Raw genomic sequence first — 15,354 nt, forward strand, 5'->3', positions numbered from 1 at the left:
CACTAGATGTCAAACAGTCCCGGTTCCTATTTGATTATCGGACCACCCTTCATGCAACTACGGGGATAGCTCCAGCATAGTTGCTAATGGGGAGAAAACTCCACACCGGGTTAAATCTGATCTTCCCAGACCTGGTGGGGCTGGGGTGAAATGGCATCAGGAGAGCCAATGCTGGACTCAAGACTCCTCTAAGCAAGAGGGACAGTTTACTTCAGGGGACGAAGTTTGGTGCTGAAACCACAGGAATGGCCCTGCATGAGTATGAGGCATGATTGACACAAGGTCAGGTCACGTGACGAACACAAGTCTGGGAGGTGAGGCAGTCTTGAACTACTGCCTGAAAGCTGCAAACTCGCAAACAGGGCAGGAGTAAAGCTCACCCAATCCCTCAGAACAGCCAGAGAGGCTGTCAGAAACCATGGGATCTCCCCCTCTGCCCCGTGTCGAAGAAACCTCGAGGTCTGAGATGGATACTCACAGCCTCTACACCTTAACTGCCTGAAGAAGAGAATGGAGTTCTTCTGAGACATTTTGGATGTAGGGGGGAAGTTATTGTCTGGTACACGCTGTCTGTACCCAAGGTTGAGTCAGAAGAACTGGACCTGGTCTGTCAACAGCCCCAGGAGAGGCTACAAGAAAACAAACTGGACTTAAAAGGCAAAGGATGGAGTGACGGTAACAAGGTCAGCTAGGTGGATCTCATAGAATAGGGGTTCCCTCATTGAGGCTGTTAATCTGGTCTAATCAAGGAGCCATGGCCGACAGATATAGGAGTGTCAGAGGTTCTGTTCACTCTGAGAGCTGGCTCTAAGGGAGCTGGATCAGTATCAAGGACTCTCCCCGTGTAAATAAAGGGTGACTTGGTGACAGAATACTGGATGCTGTGGAGTTATTTCATGACCAGCCATGATTTTTGAATTAGATTAACCAGCTCCAGAATATTTAATAATCAAAATTGCTGCCCCAAAGAGTAATCAGTTGATACTATTTACTATAAATTATTACTATAAATTATCAAAACCCCACACTGAGTACTTTGGCACCGTGGATGTACCCATATTCCCTGTTCTGCAGCGGTTCAAGAAGACAGCTCAATACCACCCTCGCCAGGACAACATGGACGGGCAATAAATGTTGGCCATATCCCATGGAAAAATAAAAACAAACCCTCATAAGCAAATTCTCAACCCTAGTCAGGGTAGGTAGCTTTAAGAGCAGTTTCTCTAATCTGTTATTTTAGTCACGTAAGATACATTCAGAGCTTAGTTTGTACTGCTTCACATCTTTAATTCGTCCAATGAACACTGCACACCATTCTTCAGCTCAGAAGGTACCGGTGCTTCATTCCCGAGCCTTAGTCTGACTTTACTGTGCCACCGACTGCTATAAAGGGAAAGTGAACAGCCTACAGTGTCTTCCTCTTTCCATTTTCTGCTCTTTGATTAAAGCCCAGTCTCAGCAGGGAACCTCTTGGCAGTACAAGAGAGATCGGGAACCCGCCAACTATGGAAACAGATACTACAAGCAAGAACCTTATATCCCATTATTTTTTTGCCTACATAATAACAGTAATCGCATATCAAAGTAATTCACTAACAATGAAGCGCTTTGGGATGTTCTCTAGAGAATTAATATTAAACACAATGTAAAGGCAGCTCTTCCTTGTCCCTCTCATTTCAATTACCCAGTGTTGGAAAACCATTGCTTCAACCATATTGTACCAACAAATTTTAAAAATATTCCTTAATGATGGAAACTCCACACTAATAGCTTTTAAGGGGATGAATATTAAATCACATCTAACTTAAACATTTCCTTTCAGCTTCAGAGCACAAACATGAGACAGACAGATTTTTAATCAGTTGGCAAATCAAAGGTTATGGGGAAAAGGCGGGAAAGTAGAGTTGAGGTTAATCAGAAATTGCTGAAAAAGCTCATAACTGAGGAAGGGTCACTTAACCCAAAATGTTATCTCTTGATTTCTCTCCACAAATGCTGCCAGACCTGCTGAGCTTTTCTAGCACTTTTCCTTTTTGTTTCTGATTTCCAGCACCCACAATTATTTCAGTTTTTATTGAGGATTAATAGATCATCCATAAAAAAAATCTCAATGAATGGTTAAGCAGACTAAATGGGCTGAATGGTCTACTTCTGTTCCTATGGTCTGTTTGGATGTGAATGTGGTGAGAATTCCTCCTCCGTAGCTTAACTTACAGACTCTCAATAAACTTTGCAGTTGAATTGACAGAAGAATAAATGCTAACGGCTTAATGGTCGTGCTCCAATTACTTGTCATTTTTGTTTGTTCTTCACTCTTAAAGACCTGAATTCAGACCCGAGCCACTAAGAGAAGATGGAAATGATCTTATAGATGCAAGATCACTTAATCTGTACTATCAGCACCTTTTACACCCCCCCCCAGAACTCCCCCCCAACACTGTTGCATAAATGCTGCTCCCTCCACTTTATACTTAGCCCTGATGAAGAGTCATCTAGAATCGAAACATTAGCTTGCTCTCTCTCCATTGATGCTGTCTGACCCGCTGTGATTTCCAGCATTTTTTGTTTTCAGTGAAAATGATCTAGAATGACAGCAGTAGGAAGAGATCACATGTGAAGTGATTTGAAGAGAGAAAGCCAAGAAAAAAATGAAGAACAACTGCGATTGTTCTATATTCAAAACCAATTGTGAAGAATAGCTTTCTGTTCTGAATAAGAGTCATGCCAGACATGAATCTTTAACTCCGTTTTTCTCTCCATAGATACTGCTGGACCTGCCAAGTTACTCCAGCACTTTCTGTGTATGTTTGTGAAAAATATTAAACAGGTAACAACCCCTTGACATTTTCTACATTGCTGACTCTCTAAAAATTGCTGCAGACTATTTAGTTTGTCTGACACTCTGTGTACATCCGTTGGTGTAGCTTCATAAGCACAGTGGTTCAGTGGTTAGCGCTTCTGTCTCACAGTGCTAGGGACCCAGGTTCGATTCCAGCCTTGGGTGACTGTCTGTGTGGAATTTGCATGTTCTCTCTGTGTTTTCTCCCATGGTACAAAGATGTGCAGGTTAGGTGGATTGTCTGTGTTAAATTGCCCCATGGTGCTCAGCGATGTGCATCATAGCTGTGGGTTATAGGGTGGGATGCTCCTCAGCGGGTTGGGAATGGGATGAATGGCCTGCATCCACACTGTAGGGATTCTATGATTCATACTTTTAGTCATACATTTTCAATCCAAAGACTATTCATCCTTTACAGACAGAACAACGTCTGAAAATAATGTTTGAGCTGTGCCAGTTTGAATGAATAACTCATGATGTGTTTTTTAAAAAAGAAATCCCATGCTGCTCCTGATTATTCCTGGGGATGGATTGATTCATTGTTAGCAGGTATCAACCAGAAATCTGTTTATACTTAATGTCGGCAATGACAGTGGGCAGGCTGCCGCCACAATACATGTGCCACTGCACCAGGCTTTAGTATGAATGGAATTCTATTTCTGCTAAACTGAAGAGATCAGCCCTTTATTCATAGTATAAACACAACCAGAGAGAAGCTATCAGCTGTCTGGGCAATGCAGCATCAGGGAACTTCACACTGACCCTGGCAGAACAACTGACATTTCAGGATACACAAAGTATTAAAGTCGCCCATTGCTTCTGTCTCTCATCCAAGCCCCAGAAGACAGTCTGAATAGGAATTCTCCGAGTAGGGGGAAGACTGGACAACCAGAAGAAAAATAAAGCAGACAGGAGAAATGGGAGTTATAGAGTCATACAGCACGGAAACAGATACTTGAGTTGAACCGAACATAATCCCAATCTAAAGTAGTCTCACCTGCCTTCTTCTGGCCCATATCTATCCAAACCTTTCCTGTTCTTATATATATCCCAATGTATTTCTAATGTTGTAATTGTACCCCACATCCACCACTTCCTCAGGAAGTTCATTTCACATGTGAACCACCCACTGTGTAAAAAAATTTCCGTCATGTCTTTTTTAAGTCTCTCTCCTCTCATTTTAAATATGTGCCCCCAGTCTTGAAATTCCCCATCCTAGGGAAAGGACAATTGATATTAACTCTATCTATACTCTCCATGATTTTATAAACCTCTATAAGGTCACTTCTCAACCTCCTATGCTCCAGTGAAAAAAGTCTCAGCATATCCAGCCTCTCTCTATAACTCAAACCCTCCTTAAATCTCCTGGTAAATCTCTTCTGAACCCTCTCTAACTGAATAATATCCTTTCAGTAACTGGGAAACCAGAACTGGACATAGTAATCACCAATGTCCTGTAAAACTTTATATATTGTTTCAGCAGTTATTAGAGGAATCATGGCTCCCAATTTAATGAATTGCTAATTTTCTTTAAATTCATATTTTCTTTTACATTTCCACTTGCTGATTCACTACTTTGGTTCACAGCATGGGGGATTAATGCGGTCCATTACTATTTTCATCAGTGTAGATTCAGAAAAGAACAATGTCTAAATACAGAGAAAAAAGTTACACAATATCAGGTTACAGTCCAACAGGTTTATTTGAAATCACAAACGTTCAGAGCACTGTCACTTGACGAACCACTTAACCTGATGAAGGGGCAACGCTCCAAAAGCTTGTGATTTCTGAAATAAACCTGTTGGACTTTAACCTGATGTCATGGGGATGTCTGACTTTGTCCAGTCCAATCCAACACTAGCACTTCCACCTCATCAGCAGAGACAAGTGGAAACTGAGTGGGAAAGGAATTTCTATCTCTTTGAATGAGCCCATGACTAAGGAAACCCGGCTTAGATCTCCTAACCAAGGGACTATTACAGTAACTACCACTTCGCCCCAAGGCTTGGTTCCACATGCGTCAAAGAGGAGTCACCGTCCAAGAAGACTTACTCTGTCAGAAACACTGGAGCTGCAAGTTAGACGTTAATAGTTAGCGATTCACATTCCCAGACCCAACAATGTTGACATCGGAAAATAATTACGCCATTGAGTAAAAGCGCTTACTTAGCTGAACGTATCCAAGATTCCACTGTCTCCCTATCTTGATCACATTAGTTGTGAAATAACATCATTTTCCAAACAAATAAGCTTCACCAAGAACATAACTACTTCTGTTCAGACTAATGTACTTTATACACAGCATTTTAAAATTTTATTAGAAGAAAGTAGTACACATTCCAGAATAATAATGAAATTACTATCTTTATGACTCACAAACTACAGTAAATGTTACTATGCTCCAGTCAAACCAGAAACAACTGGGCGACAAAATCCTTCTCAGCTGAGAATTTTTAATTTGTTTGCACAATTTTATTTTGTCCACCAGAATTTACTCTCCCTCCAGAGAAACTGATTCATGCTGGGATAAGGTTACATTATGGATGTGAAAAGGAACCTTTCTCTATGCATGTACCTAGACAGCAATTATCGTCAAACTATTTAATGTTAAACCGACCCTGTCCTTAGCCAATATACTTTGCCGCCTGGGTCAGTAGGAGTACTTACTAATTCCCCTTCTCCACATGCTTCCATTAACTCCTGCTCAGGCTGAAATTAACTTACGACAAAGATCAGCAATCAAACTTTCTTCTTCAAAAGAGTTTAGGACAAGATTTGGTGACGCACCTCCCATCTCCTCTGAGGCTACTGGATAAGTTTAAGCAAGCAATTTTTCAAAGGGTCCCTCCTCATAAGGTAAAGTTGCCATAGCCCCGAAGGACCATAGGCTTCTTTTTCAGTAGAGAGAGATGACTGGCAGTGTTTAATCTGAGGTCACCACACTTCACCTGAAGGAGAGTCCTCCATGGAAATCTCAGACAATACGAGAATTGAACCCACCCACTGTAATGCAAACCAGCCAAATGAGGGCTCTCCTCCCCAATGTTTGAAAAACATGAGAGACAAGATTACCAACACCATAAGTTCTTTACAATTCTTCAAACTGAAACCTTCTCTATACACCATTACAATGAGCTCCTTCCTCAAGTCCTATTGTCTGGGGAAACGCCTCATCCTAACGGCATCTCAACAAGAGACTGCGACACTGTGAATCACTAGGTCAGTAATGATGTCCCTCTTGTGCAGCGCATGGAGTAAGGTCTGTCCCTGAAGTATCATTTTGTTTTGACTGGAAAATCCTTGAACCATCATTCAATTGAACTAGCTGTCCTGAAGGGTGTTAGAAGAACAGGGAGGCACTGTGATAATCAGAGGATGTCTGCCTTTGAGAAATGACTATACATCTGCTAAACTATGTTCTCTGTTTAGTGACATTTTCTGGCCATATACCTGCTGGTACTGGCCAGATAGGAGCCTTGGAAGGAGGGCAAACACTTGTTGTCAAATGGGAACTATCAATGGTTTGATGTAGCATCACTTCATCTATTGCTGCTCAGGTTTGAACTGGATTGAGGGAGTGTGAAGAAGGCTCACCAGACCGATTCCTGAGATGACCGGATTGACGGACAGAAAGAGATAGGTTAGGGCTATACTCACTCAAGTTTAGAAGCATGAGGGAGAATCTTAAAGAAACCTATAAATTTCTAACTGGATTAGACATGGTAGATGCAAGAAGGTTGTTCCTGATGACCAAGGAGACACAGATGGAGCTGAAGTTAGGTAAATGCAAGGTATTTATGGTAGGACGAACAAGGGAAGGACTTACATAGTTAATAGTAGGGCCCTGGGTGGTGTCTGTCAAAGACAGACCGAAGGGTTCAAGTACACGGTTCTTTGGAAGTTGCGTCACAGGTAGACAGGATGGTGAAGACGATGTTTGGCACACATGCCTTCATTGCTCAGACCATTAACAATAGGAGTGAATGCCTTACATGCACTTCCCAGAGCTGCATCTCAGCATTAGCCCTCAAGAGGAACAAGAGAATGCCGACAACCAAAAATAACAATGGTGATGGTCAGTGAAGCATTTACAATAGAACGATCTCCTCAGGCTCTGGACACATGGACGACTATGACTGGGGACAACACAGCCATTTACAAAACAGGCTCAAGTGCATGGATTTTCTGAATGACCTTGTGTTGAGGAATAAACAGGGGCATTCTATAATCATCCAAATCTCCTCGTCAGTGATTGGGGACCACTCCATGCAATCACATCCCTGCCTGCTGGCAAGACACCGATTGGAAATGTCTGATTCTCAATGAGGGAGCAAATCTCCTCACGATAGATATTTCCTCTTACAGACGTACGGGAAGCCATCAATGTAAAATAACCCACCAAAAAATCCCAATAATCAATTCAAAGGTATCTTCTTTGACTGAGGAGAGGTAGAATGTGCAGTGTGCTACCAAGGTGGAAACAAATCATAAAAATACATTTAATAGGAAGTTGGACAAAAGTGTTGGAGAGAAAACTAAACACAGGGTTTTGATGATGAGGAAAGAAAAGAGGAGTCATGAACTGAGCATTAACTCTAGTATGGACTGAAAGGCTTGCATTTGGCACAGTCTATCCAAGATAATCTCATACTCAACATCGAGACAATGCTTCAATCTGCTTTGTGAAAGGAAGCCAATTAGCAACACAGGAATAAACAGAGAAGTGTAAATGCCGATAAGGACTGCAACAACACCACGGTGAAGAAGAAGAACCACGGAGATCCAAGGCGACAAATGGCCAGCACTTTGCACTATTTGTCAAGACGCTGAAAACTACATTTGAGGACCATTTAAAGAACTTTCAAGTGATGTACAAACAAAGCAAGGGTGTTGTGAGAGAAAGTGAGGACTGTAGATGCTGGAGAGTCAGAGGCGAAAAATGTGGCGCTGGAAAAGCACAGCAGGTCAGGCAGCAATAAAGGAGCAGGAGAATTGACTTTTCAGGTATAAGCCCTTCATCAGGAATGTCTAAGAAAAGACAACCTATCAAACAGCGAGTAGTTATGGTTTGGAATGCAATGCCTGGAAATGTGGTAGGGACATTCAAGAGGGCATGGGATTGTGATGGAGTGCAGGCATATGGGGAAAAGGCAGGAGATTGGCACTAGGTAATAGAGCTGAACTAGATTAGAGTGGTGCTGGAAAAGCACAGCAGGTCAGGCAGGAAAGGCAGTCCTGATGAAGGGCTTTTCCCCAAAACATCAATTTTCCTGCTCCTTAGATGCTGCCTGACCTGCTGTGCTTTTCCAGCACTACTCTAATCTGGACTCTGGTTTCCAGCATCTGCAGTCCTCACTTTTGCCTAATAGAGCTGGACTAGACAATACAGACAGTCACAGGCCCAATTAGCAGAGTGGCCTCATTTTGGGATGCTATGATTCTGGGCTGATATTGCTGGTTGAATATGTGAAAGTGAATATTGTGAATGTGGAATTTGTGAAGTTTGGTGAAAAGACAATTCCACTCACTTGGCTCGGAATATGTGTATCGCTTCTCTGCCAATTCTAAGGCATCATTATTATTTTCAACTCTGTTGAAAAGGTCTGAAGCTTGTTCAAAGGTCTGAAACCTCAGATAAATACAATTTGTCTGAACTACAATAATACCAAACTGGGACAGAGCAGGTTGATGATGGAACACTCATCTACCCATCAGGGCTAATATAATTGATTGCAATCATTGCTATAAAGGGGTATTTAGTTGGCCCTGGTCAGTGTACAAAAACATCAGCCTTGAATTGCTTCACCTAGCACGGTCACAGTGAAAATGTCACTAATCACCCCAAGGAAGAAATCCTGGATATATCTGACAAACAGCCAGGCCAACCTTGCTGAAGGGACAATGAAGGTGGTATTCATGACCATCCTCCAATACAGATGAAAGATTATCTACTTGAAAGAATCATAGCATCCCCTCTGTGCAGAAAGAGGCCATTCAGCCCATCGAGTTAGCACTGACCCTCCAAAGAGCACCTCACCCAGATCCAATCCTTGTAACCCTGCATTTCCCATTGCCAATCCACCGAACCTGCACACGTTTGGACTGTGGGAGGAAATCCATGCTGACCCAGGGAGAATATGCAAACGCCACACAATCTCCGAGGGTGGAATCAAACCCGGGTCCCTGGTGCTGTGAGGTAGCAGTGCTAACCACTGAGCCATTTTTGTTTTTTTTTAAAACAGCTCCACATTTACTGAACAAATACTCTCCTACATTTCCACAATCTCAGCTTTGAATACAGGATCAGGGGTTTATATTACAACAGGACACTCATATATTTATTGAAGAACGACTTCTTGCAGACAAACATATACAAAAAAAACTCCCTAAAACATCATCTATGTTTCTCTCCATGAATCTCTGCTGACACTTCCAGACTGTTTTTGGTTCTTCTTTCAGATTTCCAGCATTTGCAGAATTTGTTTCTTCATGGAGTTTCCTGATATCCCAAATATGAGCTTTTCATGGGATTTGGGCATTGCTGGCAAGTTTTTTTTAGATTAGATTAGATTACTTACAGTGTGGAAACAGGCCCTTCGGCCCAACAAGTCCACACCGCCCCGCCGAAGCGCAACCCACCCATACCCCTACATTTACCCCTTTTTTAACCTAACACTACGGGCAATTTAGCATGGCCAATTCACCTGACCCGCACATCTTTTTTGACTGTGGGAGGAAACCGGAGCACCCGGAGGAAACCCACGCAGACACTGGGAGAATGTGCAAACTCCACACAGTCAGTCGCCTGAGTCGGGAATTGAACCCGGGTCTCTGGCGCTGTGAGGCAGCAGTGCTAACCACTGTGCCACCGTGCCGCCCACATGTGCCACCGTGCCGCCCACTTGTGCCACCGTGCCACCCACAAGTTCTGCATTTGATTCCCACCTTGAATTGAGTGGTTTTTCAGAGATAGGTTGGAGTCATACATCGATCAGCCTGGGTAAGGGTATGATTCTTTCAAGGATAATATTCAGTTGGTGATAGTTCTCATAACCACCATTACTGAAACTACATTTATAATTCCTGATTTATTGAATTTAAAACCCACTAGTAAACCCACAGTGAGACTATAACCCATGTTCCCACCATTACTAAACCAGTGACAGCCCCACTATACCACATCTCCTAGATATGTGATTGATTGATACAAAAACCTGACAATGATTGAAAATGGTGAACGGCCCTTCACATTGATATAAAGAAATGGAGCTTCAGGTCTGTGATCTGCCTGATATAAAAGACCAGAATTAGGATTATGGTCTTACATCAACAAGAACAGAAATTGCTGGAAAAGCTCAGCAAGTCTGGCAGCATCTGCGGAGGGAAATCAGAGTTAACGTTTCAGGTCCGGTGACGCTTCATCAGAACACAGGTCACTGAAATGTTAATTCAGATTTCCCTCCACAGATGCTGCCAGATTTGCTGAGCTTTTCCAGCAATTTGAGTTTTTGTTTCTGTTTCTAATTTCCAGCATCCGCAGTTCCATTCATGTCTTACATATCCTTTCCAATGTCAGGACAATGCAGTGTTGAGTCATCTTCAAGTCAAATTCCTGTGACTATTCCACAGTAGATTAGATTCCCTACAGTGTGGAAACAGGCCCTTCGGCCCAACAAGTCTAGCATTCCTCCCAGTAACCCACCCAGACCCATTTCCCTCTGACTAGTGCACCTAACACTATGGGGAATTTAGCATGGTCAAATCAACCAGCCTGCACATCTTTTGGACTGTGGGAGGAAACCGGAGCACCCGGAGGAAACCCACGCAGACACGGGGAGAACGTACAAACTCCACACAGACAGTTGCCCGAGGCTGGAATCAAACCCTAGGACCCTGGTGCTGTGAGGTAGCAGTGCTAACCACTGAGCCACCGTGACGCCCCAAACAACAATCAGCCTGGTTAAGAGTATGATTCTTTCAAGGACATTACTGAGTTAGTGATAGGTCGCATAACCACCATTATTGAACTACATTTATATTTCCTGATTTATTGAATTTAAAACCCAATAGTAACCACAGTGAGACTATAACCCATGCTCCCCACATTACTAAACCAGTGACAGCCCCAATATACCACATCTCCCAGTACTGAGGCAAAATTTCATTCCTTAAATCATAAAATTGTTATGGTGCTGAAAGAAGCCATTTAGCCCATCATACCTGCACTGGTTAAATTACCCAGCACCAGTCTCCTACCTTTCCCCAAAACCTTGCATATTATTCCCAACCAAATGATTATCCAATGCTCCCTCAAGCACCTCAGTTGAATTTGCCTCCCCAACATTCCTTAATCTAACTACTCGGTGTGAGAGAAAGGTTTTTTTTCTTTCACAGCACCCTCGCTTCGTTTGCACACCACTTTAAATCTATCCCCTCTAGTTACTTCATTTCTTTTCTGAGCTGCTCCCTATCTACTGTGTATAGCTCACTAATGACGCTGCCAAGTCTCCTCTTGGCCTTCCTCTCTCCTCATCATTGTTTAATAAGCTGAGGATGAGGAACACAGGAGAGAAATGGCATCCATTTCATTCACTTTGGAGATTATGTCCAGGAAAAGCTTTAATATTCAAGTCTGCATACCATTAGATTGTATGATCTTGAGATCTTTTATCTCTCTGACGATCAGGAAGATACACCGAGAAAGTGAGGACAAAATAGCATTATGTTTAGCGTGCCTATTGCTGGAAATAAGCAGAGGGGAAATGGACCGATGTTCTCATTTCATTTGCTAAGAGAGACACAAACCCAAATTCAAATATTGTCAATACATGGATCCCATCTCTTACTTCGACAGGGCTCAGTTGCTGAAAATTGTTTACTCAGATTTGCGATCGTCTTAATTCTGCTTTTCATCAAAGAAAAAATAAACAGAACAATTTTGCTATCAGGAAGCTCAGTGAGCACAACCTCTGGATAATGTAAAAGGACTGTCAAAATCAACATGAGCCTTTTCCTGAGGTTTGGTCAACTGGACGGTCAGAAAGAGCAGGACCTAATGAACACAACAAAGCAATTAATCACTGAAATAACTTAACCGAACCTTTCGATTTCACAGGAAGTGGCTTGAGTCTTGATCACTTACCCGAAAGCCTTTCGGTCCCTGCTTCCCCATTGGTCCTGGCAAACCCTAGAAAAGAAATAGTTGGTTCAAAAAAGGACATTTTAGAAGCTACAGTCCATGGGGCAGGGGAGGGGGAACGAGTGTGTGGTGACAGAAGATGAGTGGTGACCTTCCACACCAGGATCCTGAAGGAACTTAATCAGTCACACTCGCAAGAGGGCCCTCCAGGAATGATTGTGTATCCGTCTCCGTGGGAAGGAGGGGGATTTGGCAGAAGTCAGCTCGTTGGGGGTGGGGTGGTGTGGTGGGGGTGGGGTGGGGTGGGGTGGTGGGGGGAGGGAAGAGACAGGTGACCTTCCAGAATGGCCTCGAAGCATTCCAATCAAGGATGGGGAAGGTAGGGTCAGCTGAGGATGTGGGAATAGGGAAGGAACGGAGTCAGGTGGGGAGAATTTACTCCCTGTTCCCCCTGCAGCACACCAAAGAAAATCATTCGCATTAAGGTTAAGGAGCTGGGCCTTCGTGGTTCTGTCTGCCTGGCTCGGTGCAATGAACAAGCCGCCATGTGTTCCCATTCACAGGTGACAGGGACCAATACCAACAGGACCACTTGCACGTTCAGACCATAAGACATAGGAGCAGAATTAGCTGTTCAGCTAATTGAGTCTGCTCTGTCATTCAATCATGGCTGCTAATGTAAAGATCTAAGAGTTAGACCATTGGACCATACTTAGAGGGGACACCAGTAGCTTTTAGGTTGAGGAATGGCCTGGCCAGCACCAAAGGTCAAATTGGGGGCAAGAAAGATCAGTTCCATGACTCACTCAAACCACTCTCAAATGGTTCCTCCTGGTGTGGAGTTCAAATTGAGGCCACACATGACTCACCGCATGCGTACTGCAACAGACATTTTACACGGTCTCCTAAATCATAAATCTTTGATAAATAGTGAGTGATTTTATTACACTCCATCCTAATGTTACTGCAGTCTTGCTGCTGTCACGGTCTATAACAAATCAGATTTGTGCAAGGCTGACATCAGAATGCTACTCAAAACAAACAAAGGGTGTGAGGGTTTGATGGACCCTGGAGCGAGCATCCTTTAACAAGGTGAGAAACTTCTAAATTCTGACATTCAGCAAGAATTGGGTGTACTCAGACCAGGAAGAAAGAATTTTTTAAAAAATAAATCTGTTCAGATGTGTCAGGATAGACCTCCAGGGTAGGTGGGACTTGAACCCACATCGTATTGCGTCAAGATGGAGACACTATGGCACAATGTTCCCTCACAACACAGCAGGTTCACATGCTAGCATAACAAGCAATTAGGAAGGCAAATGGCATGTGAGTATTTATAGACTCATAGAGATGTATTGTACGGAAACAGACCCTTTGGTCCAATCCGTCCACACCAACCAGATATCCCAATCTAATCTAGTCCCACCTGCCAGCCCCCGGCCCATATCCCTCCAAACCCTTCCTATTCATATACCCATCCACATGCCTCTTAAATGTTGCAACTGTACTAGCCTCCACTATTTCCTCTGGCAGCTCATTCCATACATGTACCATCTTCTGCGTGGAAAAGTTGCCCCTTTATATCTTTCCCCTCTCACCCTAAAACTATGCTCTCTAGTTCTGGACTCCCCCACCCCAGGGAAAAGACTTTGTCTATTTATCCTATCCATGCCCCTCATAATTTTGTAAACCTCTATAAGGTCACCCCTCAGCCTCTGATGCTCCAGGGAAAAAAGCCCCAGCCTGTTCAGCCTCTCCCTATAGCTCAAATCCTCCAACCCTGGCAACACCCTTGTAAATCTTTTCTGAACCCTTTCAAGTTTCACAACATCTTTCCAATAGGAAGACCAGAATTGTACGCAATATTCCAACAGTGGCCTAACCAATGTCCTGTACAGCCGCAACATGACCTCCCAACTCCTGTACTCAATACTCTGACCAATAAAGGAAAGCATACCAAACACCTTCTTCACTATCCTATCTACCTGCGACTCAAGGAGATATGAACCTGCACTCCAAAATCTCTTTGTTCAGCAACACTCCCTAGGACCTTACCATTAAATGTACAAATCCTGCTAAGATTTGCTTTCCCAAAATGCAGCACCTCGCATTTATCTGAATTAAACTCCATCTGCCACTTCTCAGCCCATTGGCCCATCTGGTCCAGATCCTATTGTAATCTGAGGTAACCTTCTTCGCTGTCCACTACACCTCCAATTTTGGTGTCATCTGCAAACTTACTAACTGTATCTCTTATGCTCGCATCCAAATCATTTATGTAAATGACAAAAAGTACAGGGCCCAGCACCGATCCTTGTGGCACTCCACTGGTCACAGGCCGCCAGTCTGAAAAACAACCCTTCACCACCACTCTCTGTCTTCTACCTTTGAGCCAGTTCTGTATCCAAATGGCTAGTTCTCCCTTTATTCCATGAGATCTAACCTTGCGAATCAATGTCCCATGGGGAATCTTGTCAAACACCTTACTGAAGTCCATATAGATCACATCTACTGTTCTGCCCTCATCAATCTTCTTTGTTACTTCTTCAAAAAACTCAATCAAGTTTGTGAGACATGATTTCCCTCGCACCAAGCCATGTTGACTATCCCTAATCAGTCTTTGCCTTTCTAAATACATGTGCATCCTTACTATAAGGAGGTAAGAGTACAAGAATAAGGTGGTCTTGTATCTCTGGGTCAGAAGGTCTAGGTTCAAATCCCACTTCCCCCAGTCATAGAGATGTACAGCATGGAAACAGACCCTTTGATCCAACTTGTCCATGCTGACCAGGTAACCTAAATTAATCTAGTTCTATTTGCCAGCATTTGGCCCATATCCCTCTAAAACCTTCCTATTCATGTAACCATCCAGATGCCTTTTAAATGTTGTGATTTTACCAGCCTCTTCCATTTCCTCTGGCAACTCATTCCATACATGCAACACCCTCGTGTCTAAACACGTAATGGAAGGTACCTAAGGAGATCTCGCTGAGTTTCAACACGGCCCTGTTAGAGACATGACTGCTCTGATGAAGTGTCATCCAGACTCGAGACATTAGCTGGAGCTCTCCCTCCACGGGTTATGCCTGACCCGCTGTGATCGCCAGCATTTTTTGTTTTCAGTACAGATTCCAACTCCTTCACTCTGGTGAGACTGCAGCTGGAGTACAGGACACACTTTTGGTTTCTGTACTCTTCAAATTTATTCTTACACAGGATGGAGACATTTCTGCTGAGGCCAGCACCTGTTCCCCATCTCTAATGACCCCTGAACCAATTGGCTCCCAAAGCTCTTTCAGAGGGAAGTTAAGAGTCACCCACATTGTTGTGGGTCAGGAGTCACGTGGAGGGCAGATCAGGTGAGGGCAGCAGATCT

At 43.4% G+C, this 15,354-nt stretch overlaps 1 protein-coding gene across 4 annotated transcripts in view; it reads right to left on the reverse strand.

The window, feature by feature from the left end:
- Positions 1 to 15,354, reverse strand: part of col27a1b (collagen, type XXVII, alpha 1b) — a 707,279-nt gene that overhangs the window by 405,399 nt on the left and 286,526 nt on the right. For all 4 annotated transcript variants that reach the window (XM_087998238.1, XM_087998237.1, XM_087998236.1 and 1 more), the window contains one exon: positions 11,982 to 12,026. In XM_087998238.1, the coding sequence (XP_087854364.1) occupies positions 11,982 to 12,026 (45 nt within the window). The remainder of the gene's footprint in view (positions 1 to 11,981; positions 12,027 to 15,354) is intronic.

The sequence above is a fragment of the Chiloscyllium plagiosum genome, unplaced genomic scaffold (genome assembly GCF_037043375.1).
Source record: "Chiloscyllium plagiosum isolate Xiang-an unplaced genomic scaffold, Cpla_swu_hap1 HiC_scaffold_21, whole genome shotgun sequence".
Classification (NCBI taxonomy): Eukaryota; Metazoa; Chordata; class Chondrichthyes; order Orectolobiformes; family Hemiscylliidae; genus Chiloscyllium; species Chiloscyllium plagiosum.